Consider the following 20,114-nt stretch of genomic DNA (forward strand, 5'->3'; position numbering starts at 1 on the left):
TGTTCATTTCATATTGCGTTTCAGCCTTATGCATACAAGATGTCACAGACAGGCTTCATTGGGAGGCATTTGTTTTAGGACTGGATTGTGTCTTTGTTGTGTGATGTGATGTGAAGTCTTCCCACTGACCCCAGCTGCGCAGGTGCAGGATAGAAAGAGGAGAAAAAGAGATGCTCAAACGAGGGGTATGTAAAACCTGACTGTGTGCAGTGACCGATGGGATTGATACACTTTATTTGGCGTAATCAGGAATACTTTCTGTGATCATTCTTTCTTGTACCTTTGCTTCTAAATGAAGTTTCTTATCTGAAAGTGTCCTCGTCTCCCTCTTGCTATTTGCCTTTCAAAGCATGACGTTTGGATTTGTTTTTCTTTATAACCAGGCTGCATGTAGTTGAAGTGTGGATTGACAATGACAACATCCTATCCAGTGTAGTAGATAATTTCTAACTTTTTTGTTGGTTTTTCATTAATCAAAGATTTTACATTTGCAAGAAATTTGACCCTTTGTAAAAAGGGGCCATTTCTTCTTAAAAACAGTTAGCAAAGATTAATAAATTAAAGGGATAGTTCACTCCAAAATAAAAAATCGGTTATCATTTACTCTCCTCGCCTTCGTGTCTTTCCAAACCTGCATGACTTTCTTTTTTCTGTGGAACAAACAAATAATAATATTGAAAATCAAACTGTTTTGGTTACCTTTGACTTCCATTATATGGACAAAACAGAGTTCTCCCAAAATAGCTTGTTTTATGTTCCAAAAAAAGAAAGAATCTCATACAGCAACAATACCTGGGTGAGTAAATGATGACCGCATTTTCTTTTTTGGGGTGAATCCTCATCTTACAAATGTTGTTGATCAATCCTAACTTAGCAACTGTTGCTATATGATTAAGCAAGCTTCTGTTCTTTACTAATACAAGTCTGGTGTGATTGGACAGTTTTAAATAGAATATTGCATAAAAAATGGGGATGGGGGAAAAATATTACCTAGTAACACAGTTACCCCCCTAGTAACCCCCCCCCCCCCCCCCCCCTCCACTGTTTTAACCCTTTAAAATAGCATTTTGTAGATTAATATCAGTAAATAATAATTTTAAATGAATAAATAATAAAAAATGAAAAAGTTAATTAAAATGTCCATTCTAATTCATTCCTATAAGATAGATGTTTTCTAAAACCTCTCTGTGCTAGAGGAGGATCTTACTTTTTTTTTTTTTTTTTTGCTTGTTCTTGGTTCTCAACAAACAATAATTAGTCTCCCATGTGATTGTATGAAGGTGATTAAAGTACACATAATATACTTTTTTTTGGGGGGGGGGGGGGGGGGGACTTTTCAGTTTGATTGAATGAGGAAATGCTGATCAAACATTCGTACAAATGCTTTCAGGTTTGTCATGGTTGTATCTGCAATCATTTTTGTGTGATTGCCTTGCATAAGTGCACGTCATCAACCGCACATTTTCTCAGCCTGCTGACTAAACATGTGGGTGGGCAATGTTGAAGCCGCTTTCATGCAGGCTTATTCACGGTTCAAAACAATCATTAATCCATCAAATTAGCTTCCTATTCCATTTTAATGTTTGACAACCATCATTCCTTTATTGAAGAGGCTTATGTTTGATATTATTAGGGTCTGTAATATTCCATGTACTCATTCTACCTTGCCACAGTACAGGAAAACTTGACTTAATTTGTTATATAAAATGAATGGATTCCATCTTGATTTGATAAATAATTCTCTAAAAAATAAAACAATAGGCTAATTTTAAGACCTCTAATGGTCTCTAGGACTGAAAGACAGGATGTGACCTCATCAGCCGAGAGCGGTGTCCTAAGTGACACCGCTCTCCAGGGAGAAGGGGGATGCTATAGAAATTAGAGGCCTAGACCTGCTGCCTTTTCGTATCAGCCAATCCCTCTTTTTAAACACTGTTTTTTATACTGGATTTCCTAGTGACTGAATCGTAAGCTTACTGCACTTTAATGGTTCGTAAATAAATACTAAATTGCCACTGACAGCTGCGTATTGACCTGACTCTAAGAAAACAGAGGTTTCAGGAACCGCAGGGTTTTATTAGCATTATGGAGCAAACCCACTCCTCAAAAAGAGGATCTGGCAACCAGCAGAGAGGGAGCAGATGGCTCTCTACTGCGCTTCTGTCACGTCAGTGCAGGAAGAGACATTATCAACACCTCACTGTCTCGCCGATATTTCGCTAGTGAGATGCAACAGCCGCTTGAGAAGCGTTTAAGGGATGAAAAGGTGTCTGTGTTTAGGATGTGAGAGGATTTGAAGCTCCGCTGAATGAATATTGTAAACTGTATGATGCAGATTTAATTGGATCAGTTTTTGTGGAGCAGCTGTCGGGTTGTCATCAAAGTCTAGTTCTGCCCCACCTCCCCCTAGCCCTTTCATTTAGCTACGCATCACACACCAAACCGATCCGAATACACCATTAGGCCTCATGCAGGCTTATAAATGAGTTAAACATTTCTACTGATTCTTACTTGTATGACATTCTGCAGACCAGCATTGACTTACTACTAAATTAAACTATAAATAAACATCTGAAATGATCAATGAAATCAAGATTCAGGGCCGTTGTTGTGGTTGTGAGCGATAAAGCTCGCACTGGACTGGAGGCATAGTCAAATGGAAACTGTTTGTCAGTGAATAATATACACTATTGTTTAAAACTTTGGGGTCAATGCTTCTTTTTTTTTTTTATACTTTAAATCGGCAAAGATGCATTAGGATACACTGTCTATTCATCAAATAAGCAGTACAGCAGTTTTCAACATTGATAATAATAAGTAATGTTTCTTAAAGCATCAAATCAGCATATTAGAATGATTTCTGAAATGTCATGTGACACTGAAGTCTATGATGTTGAAAATTCAGCTTTGTCACCACAGGAATAAATTACATTTTAAAATGTATGAAAGAGAAATCTGTTATTCTTAATTGTAATAATATTCCACAATATGTTATTATTTACTGTATACTTTTGAACAGTTGTGTATATTACTGGTAGTAGTCTGGTCACATGTTATTGTGTGTACTATATTTTGTTCCATTTGTGGCTTCTAAATGGCTGATTTCATGGGAAGATGAGCAGTTTGGAAAAAGTTTTGGAATCCAATGAAAAAACTTTTGTCAACACATTGAATATTGCATTGATCAATTTTAATATGTCATACTTGTCTCCAGTGCCACTGTGCCTAAACCTCTGTATGTATGTGGGGTGTGGCTTTGATTTTTAGTTATCGTGGCAGTTTGCTTTGTAGTTCATGTATAATTTTAAAGGGGTCATGACATGGTTTTTTTTATTTTATTATTATGTTCCCTTAGGTGCAATTATAGTATTACTATAGTTTTTTTTACAAAAAAACTTTTAAAATGTAGTGATTTATGACCTTTCCCCCCCCTGTTTCTCATCCTCTGATTCAAACAGTCTGTTTTGGGGGTGTTTCCCCTTTAAGAGTTCAGTGTTAACGCCCACTGTTATGATTGGCTAACGTCAGTGCCTATGCATCAATTATTAACGCCCCCAGCCAGAGGATTTGCGGATTCAGCGTATTTAAAAAGTAGTTTAAAGTTTTAAACACATTACTGCGTCGTCGTTGTTGAGCCCAGAATAGTCGGCACGGACTTATCTTTGAGCAACAGTTTTCTGGCAAAGCCAGCATCATTTTGGGATTTGTTCTCAAAACAGTCATCCTTCAAATGTATAGAACAAACGCTTAAACTAACACTGCCGTGACTGAGACGTCCGCAAAGAATAAAGTGCATCCATTTTTCCCTGACGACTGGATCTTTCGTAGCGTATTTAAAGATGTTGTTTGTCCACAGCCAGGAACAGCACATCTGCGGCATCGTAATTTCCCTGTACACAGACCCACTCGCGCTGTCCGTCAACTGAACACTTGTGAAGCGCGCGGGCGCGACAATGATACGAAATGAGCGTAGTTGTCTTGCGCTTAAAGCGTAGTTGTCTTGTGCCTGGAGGCGGTCTATATGCAAACGCTGGTACGTCACTTCGTACCGTGTCGTCACTTCTTACCATGGATCCAGAACGAGCTGTATTTAGAGCTTGATTAAATAAATGATTCGTTTATAATGGGGAGGAAGTCTTAAGCTATGAAACTTGCAGGACGTTTTAATGGTACAAAGACCTCTTATATACCAAAAGATCAAGGCAAATTTGGTTTCTCATGTCATGACCCCTTTAATGATTTTGTTAACCGGGCTCAATTTTGTATAAACCATGTCTTCCCGGCCTAGAGTAGGTCTTTATCACTCCCTCAGATTCCTGAGCTGCTAGAATAACCTATTATTGCTAAAGCGAAACACTTAGTAGTTAAATTCTGATAGATGTGATGTTTCTGTGTTCACTGATAGTAAGCCAAGAAAAACTCATTGTTATCATATTCTTGTCTAAATATTCTAACATAAAGCAGGATATTTCTTTAGATGTTGTAGTAGCCAACATGTAGTCTCACACTTTGGGAGTCGTCAACTAATTGGTTCTTTAAAGAAAGTATTTTGACGTCAAACAAATGACTATTTCTAATATTGTGTTGATTATGTGAACATGAACACACAGAAGCAAGTAGGTGTGCACATTTATGGCTTACTCATGAGTCACGTGTTCCATGACTCGTGAGCCTTTCAGTGTCATTCCTTGCAGGAAGCATTTTACACATGATGGTTCAAGCTCACATATTGCCTTCACAGAACTGCCAAGTTGCCAACCCCTCCCTGTCAACCAGTTTGACAAGACGTTTATTCAGCGCAGCTCCATGGCTCTCTCTCAAGTCGGATCTCAGCATTGCCATTCAAGTCGCGCCCAGAGAGAGTTGCTAAACTGAGACGAGTCAGTCCCCTCATCAATACTTCTCTGTCCAGGGCTGCGATGGGAAGATTCACTCATTTAACTACCAGTGTCATTTGACATTTAGCCAACTGCTTTTCTACGGAGTACAAGCTCACATTTGGCATTTAAAAGCAAAAAGAACCTGCCTACACTATTTTAAGCCCAGTAATGGTTCATAGTCTTAGTCTGGAGATTGTGATCTTGTCCCTCCTCTACATAGACAGCTTTTGTGGTCACAGGACTCTGTGCATGAGCTTTACTGCCATCATGTGACAGACAAATGTTCAAGTCACTGTGATATTTAGCTAACTTGAGTAACAGAAAATAGGGTGCCATTGCCGTATAGGCAAAGTGAAAGCACAGTAATTTAAAGAGGCTGTATTATTTTACTTTATTGGTTTAGTTTTATTTTTTTCCTGGAGATCCACTTGTCATGTTTAGGTTTTATTCCAACAATTATTAGATAATTCACTTCATGATCATTTTCCATAAGAAAAGATAGTGCCAAGCCTTGTAGGTGACTCTGAAATTGAAATGAGAGCACAGGAATGTAAAGGGGACATTTATTTTAACGTTTAAATTTATATTATTTTATATGATTTGATTCATTTTTTTGTTGTTTCTGTGTCTTTAAGACTACTATATACAGACTGTAAACGTCCTCTTTGAAATAAGAGATGGCGCTTTGCTGTGCTCACGCACTCGCTACAGATTTGCTGTAGGCTTCACATTCTTTAATAACAGCCTCTTTGCAATGCATTCCACACTTAAATGTGCCAAATTAACTTTTAAAGTCAGACTAAAATGATCAGTTGTCTTGTTAAAAACTTTAACCACATGTTTCTAACAATCTGGATCCTTTAAAAGTAGATGCCGAGGCTACACCTAGTCAGAAACTGCACCAGACATTTCTACTTTTTCTTGTAATTATTAATTATTCTGGTGTAATGGTACAACCCCAATTCCAGAAAAGTTGGCACATTTTGTAAAATGCAATAAAATCAAGAATCTGTGATTTTGTTCATTCTCTTGAACCTTAATTTAGCTGACAAAAGAACAAAATATTTTGTAAATGTACACAAATTTTAGATTTTAATGGCTGCAATACACTCCAAAACGGACAGAGGCAAAATAAAAGTGAAAAGATTACAGAATATCCCATTTAAACTGTTTTGAAACAGTCCACAATACGCAGGTGAATTGGTAATAGGTGAGGGTTTAAAAGGAGCATCTCAGTCTTTGCAAGCTAAGATGGGTCATGGCTCACCACTTTGTGCCAAATTTCATGAGAGAATTGTATAACAATTCAAAAATCATATTTCAAGATCGCAAAGTATGTCCACAGGGAATCTGTATAAACCTCAGTCCACGCAGGGCAAGGCAGGAAACCTCTGTTGATTGTGTGTGACTTTCAAGCCCTCAGATGGCATTGCATGAGAAACCATCATGCTAATGTGAACTTCAGAAAACCGGTTTCACTTAACAGTCTTTAACTGCATCACAAAAATGCAATTCAAATCTCTGTTACGCAAGGAGAAAGCTATACATCAATTCTATGCAGAGATCTTTTAGACCATGTCATCTCAGATGGTCTAAAAGAAATCTGTGCTGCGTCAGCATGTTTTGGGGGAAAACAGACCCAAAGATGAAAGGGACCATTCAGACTTTCATCAGCGACAGGTGCAAAAGCAAACATCTGTCATGGTATGCAGGTGCATCGGTGCTTATGTGTAAAGGTACCACCACTTCCACTCTCTTTACCCACAAATGAGGTTCCCTTGAGCAAGGCATAACCCCCAATCGCTCCACGGGCGCCGCAGCAAAATGGTTGCCCATTGTTCCGGGTGTGTGTGTTCAATACTCACTGCTGTGTGTGTGCACTTGGATGGGTGAAATGCAGAGCACAAATTATTTTTTTATATATATGAAATACAATTAAGTTGGTCAGTGAAAACATTGAAAATCACATATTCTTGATTTTATTGCATTTGGCAAAATTTTCCAACTTTTCTTAAATTGGGTTTGTAGAATGTACCTCAGTGTGATGAAAAAAGCTGTTTATGAACACAGAATATATGTTGCTGTTGTGTAACTAGATAATTTTGGAACACATTTTCATAAACTTTCTTTTTGTACCGGAGGACGTTTTGATTTCTGAAAGTTACACAAAGTATGTTTTCGTAATTACACACAACTTTAAATTCAAATTTTTGCTCCTTTCAAAAGTTCAATAATTTGTTTTAATGAAATGGCCCTTTTAAAAATATGCAAATATTATGAATGTGGAATCTGTAATACAAATAGTTCAGTAACTGAACGCCATTATAATATGCTCTTTATTCATCTAAAATTGCAAAATAAATAAATGTGGTTTGCTGCAGAATAATATGTTATCAAGCCAGTGTACACAACACGCTACAATCAGTGAAATGCACAAATAGAGTCGTCCACGTGGGGGCTTGACATTGGCAGTGCTTTTGTATCTTCCCTCCAGCAGTGCTGACAGATAGAGAGATATGTGTGTCTGAAAAGTGTTGGCCTACATAAAGCCTATTCTCTATAACTGCTGACTGCTTAAGTTTGCTGAAACAAATCAACATGTAACCCCTTTACTTTCTGTAAATGATCGTGTTCTGTCTAATGGTGGGTGTGTTTTGTTGTGGGTAGAAGATGAAGCCCTTTACTTGGGTGGGAGCCACTGAATTTACCATGCATTCTGTGTTTATTTGTTTCCAGATCGAGCTGGCAGCATCAGTACGTTGGACTCCTTGGATTTCGCACGTTATTCAGATGATGGGAACAGGGAGTCGGACGAAAGAGTGGCAGGTAAGGATAATATGGGCTATTCTGGCTTGTGCACCTTAACCAATGCAGAGATACTTAGTTACTTAAGCTTCTTTCAGACAGGTAAAATATATATATTTAAATTTTTTGGAGGGGGCCCATATTCCTGTTGTACTGGTCGAGTGTACAAGGTTGTGGGTTTGATTCCCAGCTTTGTTCAGACAGGCATACATATTTTTTTTTCAGTGACTGGCCAAGTGTTCTTGAATTCCAACTGTCACACAATACTTTTAAAACTGGAAGTCTTTAGTCAATTTAATTGTAAACATTTTGCATGCACTGATCGTCATATTAGACCACAATTGACAGTAGCCAGATTTTCTATTTGCCAATGCCCTGAATTTCCAAAAACACAATTCAGCAGTTGGCCATTATATGGCCATTTTGGGGGCAAAATGAGAAGGAATTGGCTTCACTGGCCATTTTTCTGGAAACTATTAGTGGTTCAGTGGCTTCTGTAAAGCTCTTTTACGAGAGGCGATTTGGTCACTGTTACCGTATATGACACAAGATTCTTGGCATTCATGATTGATGTGAATTCACATGGGACAAACAGTAAGGTTCACTGACCGCTTTCATCAGCGGTCTCATAGATGAGCGGTTTCTATAGACGAGTAGGAGGGTTAACGAATAGCCATGAACGCTAAACTTTTCTTTCTAATTGGGCTGTAATGACAATGACTATCTTGCTTTCCAATTTCTTTCCAAGCAAAAGGTTTTCTGACTCAAGTTTCTTCTCCTGTCATTTCCCTGTTTTAATACTTGCTTGAGTAGGTTGCCTTACTGTTCCTTTAGCTTTTTCCTGCATTAGCTTGAATCCCTCCCAAGCTTCAAATTCCTACATTATCTTGGCAGATATATATATAATGTTTTTTTTTTCAGCTGGAAATGTTTTGTTACTATTAATTCCGGTGAAAATTAATATCCCCATTACAAAAATAGTATTGTATTATAGATATTGGTTTGTTAGTGGTTAAACAGTGAAGTCAATTAATTGTATACAAAGTATCAGGGTTGCTAATGCTATTATCCAGCCATGTATTTTGTGGCCTTTTTAAAATGTTAACTCTTTCTGATAATGTTAAGGTCTACTCACACCAAGGATCTATTTTTATTTGTTTCATAAATTTTGTTAAATATTGAATAATAAATAGTTTTTAATAATAATACATTGTTTGTGAATATGTGATTTCACATTGGTCTATATTATTAAATAAATTATAAAACGAATAAAAATACAAATATATCTAATTAATTAGTTGTATGTCCATTCACTAAATCCAGCAATTGTACAGTAAAATTACATTTAAAGGTTTTATGCATTTATATGAATGTGATTTTATTAAAAGTAAAGATAAGTATGGGTAAGTAGAAAGCCTAAGGAACCGTGCAGCAGAATAAGATTGCTTTGTACAAATTGTCACTTTTGTACCTCAAATTGGGCATCTCCTTCCAAATCTTGACCCCTTCGGCGATGAGCACAGCCATGGCTGTCTGACCTGGGGTTTATTGGTTGTCTTATGGGTCTCTATTCCAGTATTTCTCTTTCCAATACTGGACCACAAACCATCCAGGCAAGCGCCACTTCTTTTTTTTTTTGCTTGTTTGTCCTTTTTTTCCCCCCATTTGTTAAACTTGCATCCTGTGCTCTGATGATCAGCAGCGTAAGTGCCTTTGTCCCATTTGAGCTCTGCTTTTTCTTATCTTTTCCTCTCTCTTTCTTCTTATTTGTTTGTCTATTCTTCTTTCATCTTTTTTATTTCCTTCCTCCTTTATCTGGCCTTGTTCAGGTAGATGGTGTTCTAGAAAACCCATTAGGGAGCAGAGCTTGTGGAAGTCCCACTTGCTGATCATCTGCGCACAGTCATGCAAATTGTCCTGTGCTCTCCATGCTTCTGTTTCCAAGTGTCTCTAGGTGTGTCTCAATCTGTTCCCTAGTTCAGTACACTGCCCAAAGATTCCTTGGGCTGTCTCATGATCACAATCTTTCCAGTACAATGAAATGTTCGCTCTTTAGAAATTCCCAGAATGCATCATAAAAATCAGTCAGAATCAGCTGATTCTAGTAATGTTGCCATGTGGTACCAGAAGAACATCGGTCATTGTATGTTATACAGCAGTGTACAGCAGTTTTTAATGCACGATATTGTAATCTTGTTACAAGTTATTGAGTCATCCGTGTCCCAATTGTTACTGGATCAAGGCTCTTGCTAATCTAAAATTTCGTCTTTCACAATACTCCCAAATTTCGTCTTTCACAATATACTGATTCCTGTTTAAGGGAACTAGGGAGCGGAATGCGACACAGCCTCTGTTAGAACTCGCCTAGCAGGTCCACAGTAGCAGGATTGCTGTGCGGTTTTGCATAGACTAGTAAATCCCTTTCCAAACGAAGTACTCTGTTTTACAACAAAGATCAAATGTAAACATTAGATGGATTTAGATTTTTGTGTGTTTACGATTTATATCTGTATAGGGTTGGATTTTTGATCTGTTAAAATAAACATTCGTACAGAATCCGAGGTGCAAGGATTTCTTAAGTCTGTCTTGATTAGGAAAGCATCATTTATTTTGGAAAGCATTCTCCTTAGACCAATTAGTTCTATTTAAACTGAAGTGTGTAATTTGTTTTCTGTTACAATAGTGGGTCCCATTTTATATTAAGTGTCTTTAACTACTGTACTAACATTTAAATGAATCGTTTAATACACGCTTTGATGCGCACTTATTCTGTACATACATGTTTTTACATTGTACTTATATTTTAAACAAACCTGCATGTGATTACATCTAGAATTACACTGTTGGCCCTTCCTTTACACCTTAACCCATTCTTAAACCTACCCATACCACCCAACCTGTCCATAACCTTATCCGTATACCATCTCAATTGCAGCAAAAGTGTTTTGCAATACAACATGGACAATGGACTTATTTGCAATGAGTACATTTTAGTTGTTAAAGACACCTAATATAAAGTGTGACCAAATGCTGTCTCTAATTTGCAGAAACTGCTGTTCATTAAGACATGCAAAGGTTGATTCCCCTGAAAAGGGTGATCACGGTGTCTCTGTGGTGGCAACATTGGTCTAGCCAGGGGTCTGAGTTTGGGGCAGGCCTAACTGTTTCAATTATTAGTTTGGTGGTACAATGGTAAATGGACTGCATTTATATAGCGCTTTCACAGACCCAATGGCCACCAAAGCGCTTTACATATTGCCTCACATTCACCCATTCACACACCGACGGCGGTGTCAGCCATGCAAGGCGCCATCCAGCTCGTCGGGAGCAGCTGGGGTTAGGTGTCTTGCTCATGGACACCTCGACACTTGGTCAGGTGGAACCGGGGATAGAACCACCAACCTTTCGGTTTGTAGACAATCTACATGAACCACTGAGCCACTGCCTCCCCAATACACCTTGTACCAAATTTGCCCATTGGCCTCTGTCCCTCATCATGGCCTCCTAAATCATCTCAATATATACTAATTGGCTTCATCACTCCGTCTCCTCTCCTGGTGTGTGTGTGGTGGGCGTTCTGGCGCAATATGGCTGCCATCGCATCATCTAGGTTGATGCTCCACCTTGGTTGTGGTTGAGGTGATTCCTCCCTTCCATATGTAAAGCGCTTTGAGTGCAGAAAAAAGCGCTATATAAATGTAACAAACTATTCTTATTGTTAAAAATCCGGTGTGAAGTCCGTACCGGTATAGACTTGAAGCGGGCGGCAAATAGGACTCCCTGTCCAACAAATGGGACTCCTTGTGGTCATGTGAGCTATAATCATTACATGCAAGCAAATGCCACTAAATGGCAAGTGCACTTTTAAATGTACTATTTGGGACAGGACCAGATTTTTTGCAATTCTGTTTGATGAAGCTACAGAAATTACACACTTCAGCTGTAAAAGTCAAAAGGAATTAGGATGTCTAAAGGAATTCGGAAAAATTTGCCAATGGATTTTTTATTTTTTTACCTTTCAATTAAAACAAACAAATAAGCCTTTTTACAGCAGGTATCAAGATGCGATTTGGTTGATCTGATCACAAGTAGATGAGGGAGACATTCACGACGGTTTGCACCTGGTGTTTTAATCTGTCTCTCTTGTCCACTTTCCACCACTTTTGTCCTGATTTCTCTGGGTGGGTACATGTATGGGCTTTTTCAGATCTTTCGATCAAATGGACGAAATAAGCTTGCACAATCTACATATAAATGCAACCGGAGATGAATGAAAAGAGCATACGTTTTCGATTCTGCTCTGATAAAAACAAGTTAACCAGGCCTAATGCAGTGAGTGTGTGTTAATAATCAGGAATGGTGAAAGAACATTGTGCTTGGTTCGTTTTTCGTCTTCAAGCCAAATTTGGGTCTTAAGCCGACAGTTTAAATTATATTAAGCGCTTCCCATAATGTTTACGCGTTAAGTCAGTAAGCGGAGAGTAGACTGTCTTTTGTGGCTGTCCGAACGCATTCGACCACATGAGCGTTTGCGCTACGAAAGAAATCAAATGCGTTTCCGACTATCTCTGGAAGTGGTTGAAAGTGGTCAAGCTCAAAACGTTTTAGACCCTGTTTACACCTGTGTTTTGCGTCGTCATCATTTGTGGTCCTATCGACCAAAGCGCATCTTAATACCAGGTGTAAACAAGGCTCATAGACTTTGCTTTGCTCTAAATCCCTGGTCAGACAGCAGCTAGTGAAATGTTCTAACAAAATAAAACCCGAAGGGAAATAAATAAATGTGTGAATATTTTCATTATCTGGCAGCTCCTTTAGCAAACTCTGCTGCATGTGTTCATTAGATCCATAGTGTGCATGTCCCTGTTTTGGTTCTGCCTCAGCTTCTTATAAAAGTTGTCGTTTTTTCTTTTATTTCTTTTTTTGATTTTGTTTTTTCATGGCCATCCTTTGTTCTTTTTTCCCCCTTTTGTTTTGTTTCTTTGTTCCCTTCTCTTGGTTGGATGCCTGTTTGTGTGTGACCCACTTCCCCCTGGTCCAGTTCTGGAGTTTGAACTGCGGAAAGCCAAGGAGACCATTCAGGCTCTTCGTGCCAACTTGACTCAGGCTGCAGGTGGCGTACTTTCAACTTTTACACTCTTCAGCCCTTTCTGCTATAGGAGGTGCTCTCATTCCTAAAGGCAGTTTGTAATGTCCACCATAAATCAAATTCCAGCTCACTCGTTTCTCTCTCTGTTTCTTTCTTTTCTGTAGAATGCGAGATTCCCTCTCAAGAGAGAAAAAACTACAAATCCAGTCCTGAAATTCAGGTTACCTTCATTTTCTTTTATTATGATGGTATTATAAATACAAACATATTAGATTTCTCTAATAAGCTTATTATGAACAACTGGCCTAGTTTAAATCACATTGAATTAACTTTTTTTATTTTTCAATCATTTTTCCAGGAACCTATTCGCCCTCTTGAAAAGAGAGCCTTAAATTTTTTAGTTAATGAATATTTATTGAAAAATGAATACAAGTTAACGTCCATCACATTCTCAGATGAAATTGATGATCAGGTAAGCCTTTAAAAACGTCCTTTTGAGACATACATTTTTATAGGATTGTTTATTCGACTATTTTAATTCTTCCTGTTATTCATGATATTCCATTTCTGCAGGATTTCGAGTTGTGGGATGATGTGGGTCTAAACATTCCCAAACCTCCAGACCTGCTGCACGTCTACAGGAACTGTGGGAACAGCCTGCCGTTGAATACGAATACCGTGGATGTGGCGGTCGGTGTGGACCCAAGTGACTTGCCTGGAGACTATTTTACCCAGGAACCTGTGCAGCAAACTGCGGTATTTATGTATAGGAAGAAATGTTAACATGAACAATTTCCATTTAAGGTGCATATTCTGGTTGAGCCTTTATTCTGAAATAAAATTCTGATTAAGGAAATATACTATCCTAATTAGATTTATAGGAACTGGGCCCAGTTGTTCAAAAGTATTTCGACTGTTGGATTGGACCAAATCTTGAAAATGGTTTGTTCAACAGAAAAAAGGATTCTGAAATCGGATTAGATCACGTAATCCATTCTTGGTTTTGACCTGCATCAAACCATCAGTATGTTAGGATAACTTTGATTAATATGTAATGAAAAGTAAGTACAATGAGTACAATCATCAGAGATGAACCAGTCAAAGGTAGTTTCTAAATAATATCTTATCCCTTTATATTTGTTTGTTTTTATTTATTTGTTGAGGGTCAGATGAGGAGCTGCGGAGCCCCTAAAGGGACAGAGATGGGAGGAACAACAATTATCTTTCAATGCTTTTGTGTTCTCTCACAAATTGGCTCCGTAGGGGTCTGACTGTTTAAAGTCATTTGAGAATGAAAGGTGATGTTTGCATAATTTAATTCTGCTGTTTTCTTTCTCTTCAAATAAAAACACTTAACATGACCCCACATTGACTCTTGCACCTGTCGTTCGGGTTCTAGCAGCCTACATTGTGATATGTGATCCCATTTAGAGCACTGGAAATCAGATGGGTTACCTGATGCTGGATTGCACAACCTGGGATTTTTAAATCCAGATCATTCTGATCCAGATTAAACTTTTTGAACAACTGAGCCCTGGAGTATTGACTTAATTGGATTAAGGCAATCAGGTTACAATTACATGACACTTACATAATCAGAATAAGACTAGTAATCCCTTTTTAAATATCTATTCAATAGGAATTTGTTTTTATACATGCTGCTCTATTGTCTGAAGTATTATTTAAAGTAGTATTGGGTTTCACTGGTGTAAAATATGCTAACTTCTATGTCATTTCGTTGTCGTCCACAGCAGCAGCAGGAAGTGGTTCAGGAGCTGGAATATCAGATCAGCCTGCTGAACACTGAGAAACAGAGTCTGGCTGAACAGATTAAGAAGCTGCAGAGGTAAGTGTCATCGCCTTCTGCCTGAGGGACCAATTCAATCAGAACTGTCCGAAACCTGCATGAGCCCATATAACCAGAGCTCAGAGCAGCAACCTGCGATTATAGTCATAATTATTAACCGCTCTCAGCACAGGGTCTTATCTCGTCAGCTGATGTTTACAAAAATCATATTTCTTTGTGGAAAATTACTAAGATGTGGTTTTTCACTGTCATGCATTGCTAATGATTTCATGTTAATCGGTTATTCTGCTGAACTAGCATGTCCGATTAACCATATAACAATATTATTATGTTTTTTTGTGTGGAAACTGACACATATTTTTTTAAAGTCTTTGATAAATGGAAAGTTAAAAAACAGCATTTATTTGAAATATAATTTGATTGTATTGTAAATGCTAAAACTATGCCTGTTGATCAATTAAATGCATCCTTGCTGAATAAAAAATAAAAATAAACTCTTTCAAAGGGAAAAAAACGTACCCTAAACTTTTGAATGTATAATTAAATATAAAAAATAAATGAGTCCAGTATTCCAATGTTCTGCTGTAGAAAGTACCCCCCCACCCCCTCCGGCTCAATAAACTCTCGTCATCTGACCTTTGGGTCTCTGACATTTTTCAGCCTGGCATTTACGTTTCCTAGCAAGAGATGAGCTTTACACATCTCTTCTAACTAGATTTGCCTCCACTCCATATTTTGTCTTCCCAGTCTCTCCTGTCCTGTCTGTTTGCCACAACACTGTATTCACTCCTATATTTTAGTGCATTTTTGCGTAAGTTTTGCACATCACCATTTCTAATACATGCATTTGTTTGTGTGTGTGTATGTGCAGTAATATCCAGGCGCTTCAGAGGAACGTTTCATCAGAAACCACGACTGTAGTGAAGTCGACTCCGTCTAAACAAGACCCTCTATGTGATAACCCCCCCCTAGACAATGGACAGTATTTGGACATACGAGGCGTCACAGAAACAGACAGCCCCTCGGATGTCAACGCTACAAAGACCTCAACCACTACAACTACTACTACCACTACTACTGACTGCACTGAAAGCACCACTACTGCTACACAACCTCACAGCAAACTAAAGTCTCAGAGTCAGCAGAGTAAAACCGCTGTGCTGTTTGACCAGCCCAACAGGTGAGACCTGCGCTTCCTTGTGGACTGCCCTATGACTGTTAAAAAGGAGTTGATCAGATGCACAAGGGCAAATAAAGAAAGTACTCAAACAAGTACAACAAACTAAATGTTATTAGAAGTGAGATCTGTTACAAAACCTAGTGAGCTTCCTACCTACAGTAGGCCACATTTTTGGCATCATAGCCACACTTCTAATGTGAAATGTTCTTCCACAAAAATATTAAGCAGCTCTACAAAAAGCATTTCATGTCAGTTACTTAAAAGTCAGTAACTTATTCAGTTTGGATGATGTCTTAGTAGGTAGCTTTTGTCACTGTGGACACAGTATGCAATGAGGCAGCTTACTAGCTTTTGGAAACAAGGCTGTTATGACCACTAGATGGCAGCACCTGTGCAGTCCTCACCCGGCTCTTACTGCAGTGCAAACTGGCACCATATATTCCATTCATCATCATTTTGCACATCTGCTCCGGATGGACTTTTACCCCACGAGGCTGATTCAGACAAATTATGCTCTCCTTGTTTTGACTGTTCCTATATCAGCGTTTTGCTCTGTGCTGTGGAAAGCCGGGCTAATATGTGGAGTTGTTGGTAACCGGAGGTGGAGGTGGCTTGTTAAATCATGTTTTGTTTGCTTGTGCAGAAATCTGTCTCCGGTCTTCCACCAAGCACTTTTGTCCTTCTGTCGAATGTCTGCTGACAGCAGGCTGGGCTCAGAGGTGAGTGGGATCGGGTAGCATACCGGTACAAATGCACAAGCACATGTAGAGACGCTTAAAGGCATAGTTCACCTAAAAATGAGAAGTTTGTCATTATTTACTTACCCTCATTTTGTTTCAAACCAGCAATTTTCACTGGAACATTTGAATTGGCTGTACTTTTCAGTCCAGGTACAGTGAATATAGGGCCTGATGCATTTAAACCTAAAGGATGAAAAAGGCACCATAGCTGTGTCTTTAAAACGCTCTATATCACTCATGCACTGTATTCCTAAGTCCTCTAAAGCTTTGTGTGATGAACAGACCGAATATTAATAGTTCACTGAAAATCCTGAGATCTGTCCATGAACTCTTGAGTTTAATTGCAAAACCAAGTCTAAATGATTTGTTAATGAATCAAAGTGATTTAATTCAGTGTTGGTAGTGTTAATTAACTAAATTAATTAATTTTAAACTATTAAAAATCATTTTCAGTAATTAAAATTAAGCTGAAATTAAATCACATTTAAACATTAGCTGAAAAATGTAAACTGAAAAATTTGGTGCAGTGATATATGGAACTAATACAGTCAAAACCTGCCTGGAACTATTTTAGCTCTGCCTTTTCTAAAAAAAAAAGTAATTGCACACCTTAGAACATTCATCAACCAATCAGAATCAAGCATTCGACAGCCCTAAAAACAGGGCCTAAAACTAACTTTTTGCTACACCTGCCAATGGCCGGTGACTTTATTTAGAGGCCATAAATATTTTTTAGCGGCCGTGAAACCATGATACCAGTGAAAATTCACAATTCTCTATTCCAATTTCAATACCACAGATAAAACCAGCCAAACTACATTTAACACATTATTAAAGACAAGTAAACAGTCAGTAGTAAAATAAAAACAAATAATTTAATAACAAGAAAAAGCACAATAAATACAATATAACAGATACAAATGAGATACAAAAACTAAAACTGAAAGAAAATTAAATAAAAGCGAAATAGTCATATTAAAAAGAAAACGGCGATAGCGCATAACAGAATTACTAAAACTTTAAACATTAAAATGATAACTTAAAATATAAAAAATAAAACCGAATTCAAAATATTATTAAATACTATAATAGTCTATATAAATAATTCAAAAATTTATTTATCAAGTCACTCACTCAATGATCCGGTTGCAGTGGTGCATGACTGACTGGAGATGAAGATTATCAATTAATAATGATTGAAATTTCAGTCTGTTCATCACACAAAGCTATCATAAAATTTCACACTTGAAATAAGTCGTGTCCACCACTTTTATTGTGTTCAGAAAGTCACACAGATTTGGAATAACATAAGTGGTAAAGAAATGAAGACTATTGTAATTTTTGAGTGAACTCTTCCAGTAAACTATTATAAACGGTCATTAGCACAGAAAGAAGTGCACTGGGGAGCGGTTCAGTCGTCTTTGCTTTCAAAATCACCAGGAATGCATTAATAGGCACATTTGAGAGTTCACGGTGTCTTCTACGTCCAGAATACAAAAGCAGAAAAGCTTCTCGGGTTGCAGCTATGTAGTAATTTTAAGGCACGTGTGATTATATGATGGTCTTTAAATGGTGACATTCTTGAGTCTAATTCCCATGTCCTCGTTTCTCAGGTGTCTCGAATCGCTGACAGTGAGCAGAGCGTCATGCTCATGCTGGGCCGCTGTCTGCCACACATCGTACCCAACGTCCTGCTGGCCAAGCGAGAGGTAACCAATGACCTTTCGACCCAACAGCCCCATCTATTTCCCATCAGCCAACTACGGCTTCCATGTCCACTGCGGCTGGCTTCTCCCTCTCATTCAAATCTTAATTCAGTGTTGACTCAACTTCTATTTTTCCATTGCAGTTGTATGTGTGTGTGTCTCTCTCTCTATGCCTCCCCCCACCCAGTCCACCTCTCTTCTCTTTTGTTCTGTTCACTCATTTCTTCTCTTGCTTTTGTGCATGCATCTCACTGCTCCGATAGAGAATGGTTGTGCACCTCTGTCAGGTGAGTGGAAACACATCGGCACGTTCTCACATCAAGCCCTCCTTCCTTCGTCATGCGTGTGACATTTGACCTTTCAGTTGGCTTGGCTTTTCATCGGCTTATTTTGTTGTCAGTGACTCTTAAATGCATTTCCTTTTATAAATTTCTTATTTTATTGATGACTGAAGCTTTGGTTTTGTTTCAACTTGGCTTATTATTGAACTTCTACACTGATGAAGCTCTAAATGTCATTTTTTTAGGCATAACAAGGTATTTACAAACACTAATTCACAGCAATAATCTGCATTTTTGTTTAAAATCAATGGTTCTTAACCAGAGGGTTAATTATAACATAAACATTTATTTTTCAATATAATGCCTTTCCGAAGCTGGTATATACTCTTCTTTTTTCTTTTCTTTTTTTAATAATTTATACCTTTGTTGTCATATTTATGATATCTTATAACGTGATGTATCCTACATTTGCTTTTTAAAATATTATTATAAATATCAACAAAATTTCAAATTCGAAAAAAAGTAAATAAGGCAAAACAAGCGATTCATAGATGACAGAACAGGGGAAGCGTTTATTATTGACTCTTATTAACTTTCACTTTTATAATTGTTACTTTCAGCTTTGTATGTTTTCCTGGAAGAAAGCTGTCAAATAATTGATGGCTAATCTTGCACTCAGGGCCATTGAAAGGTTTGACGTAAACTAAGAGCTATTGACAATAGAAAAAGGGAAAAACCCTTTGATATGTCCCGCCTCAACTTCCTTTTTCAACGGAAAATATGTCTATAGGCAGATTTTACTATAGTTGAAGTCCCCATGGAATCAAAATTGACAACGTTAACAATGTTGAATGACGTGTTTACTAGCACGCGGGTAGGATCGGTCACTCACATGACATCACAGCAACAGCAAACAACAACCCAGCGATCAGTTCCTGATGAACAAAATTAAGTACTTTTTTTCCCTTCTTGTTCAAGAAGCCGTTTCACTCGGATATCTGTCACAATAGGGAAGAAAAGACTCGCCACTTCCATTTCATGCTGACTTTAAAGTATATTCCTATTTTTCATGATGTAAAGTGTCATCCCTAAAACCCCTTAACTGTGTTAAAACCGTTGTAAAATACAGCCCTAAGGGTGGCCGTCACACTTCACATTTCGTTCCACTGACTTCCATTCATACACATGTAAATGTAGGAGAGCGGAAATGTAAGCTCATGCGCCAGTTATATTTTTACAGCATTTATTAACCTTTGTTAATGTCAATTGATTAAAAGCTAGCGTTCATGTTAGTTCACAGTGCATTAACTAATCTTAACAGATGCAAATTTAGATTTTAGAAGTTTATTAGTAAATGTTGAGATTAACATTAACTAAGATTAATAAATGCTTTATGCTAACTAATATTAACAAATGAAACCGTATTGTAAAATGGTTCCATAAAATTGTTAATAATAATCAAAATATGCTATATTTCTGCAAATATATAATTAATTAGCCCAACTGTTGGCCGTTTACAGTTGCTGTCACAGGTGTGTGAATATATATTTTAAAACGGTGGCTCATCCAATCTGAATTGGTTTTATAAATAGTGAGTAACTAAACTAAATAGCTATCAAATGTACT

General features: G+C 37.8%; 1 protein-coding gene across 14 annotated transcripts in view; it reads left to right on the top strand.

Annotated features, from left to right (window-relative positions):
• The window catches only part of relch (RAB11 binding and LisH domain, coiled-coil and HEAT repeat containing), a 46,411-nt gene that overhangs the window by 1,245 nt on the left and 25,052 nt on the right, over nucleotides 1-20,114 (top strand). For 7 of the 14 annotated variants that reach the window (XR_013796383.1, XR_013796384.1, XR_013796385.1 and 4 more), the window contains exons 2-11: nucleotides 135-185; nucleotides 7,617-7,706; nucleotides 12,727-12,798; nucleotides 12,939-12,994; nucleotides 13,133-13,246; nucleotides 13,348-13,530; nucleotides 14,526-14,620; nucleotides 15,453-15,761; nucleotides 16,405-16,480; nucleotides 18,115-18,210. Coding sequence is in view for 10 of the 14 variants with exons in the window: in XM_079602415.1 (XP_079458541.1) it covers nucleotides 135-185; nucleotides 7,617-7,706; nucleotides 12,727-12,798; nucleotides 12,939-12,994; nucleotides 13,133-13,246; nucleotides 13,348-13,530; nucleotides 14,526-14,620; nucleotides 15,453-15,761; nucleotides 16,405-16,480; nucleotides 18,115-18,210 (1,142 nt within the window). In the remaining 4 variants the exon portion in view is untranslated. Of the gene's footprint in view, nucleotides 1-134; nucleotides 186-7,616; nucleotides 7,707-12,726; nucleotides 12,799-12,938; nucleotides 12,995-13,132; nucleotides 13,247-13,347; nucleotides 13,531-14,525; nucleotides 14,621-15,452; nucleotides 15,762-16,404; nucleotides 16,481-18,114; nucleotides 18,211-18,431; nucleotides 18,495-20,114 lie in introns of those variants that run through there. The other 7 variants (XR_013796386.1, XM_079602420.1, XM_079602421.1 and 4 more) reach the window with 4 other exon arrangements.

This window comes from Phoxinus phoxinus (assembly GCF_949152265.1).
Source record: "Phoxinus phoxinus genome assembly, chromosome: 24".
NCBI classification, from domain to species: domain Eukaryota; kingdom Metazoa; phylum Chordata; class Actinopteri; order Cypriniformes; family Leuciscidae; genus Phoxinus; species Phoxinus phoxinus.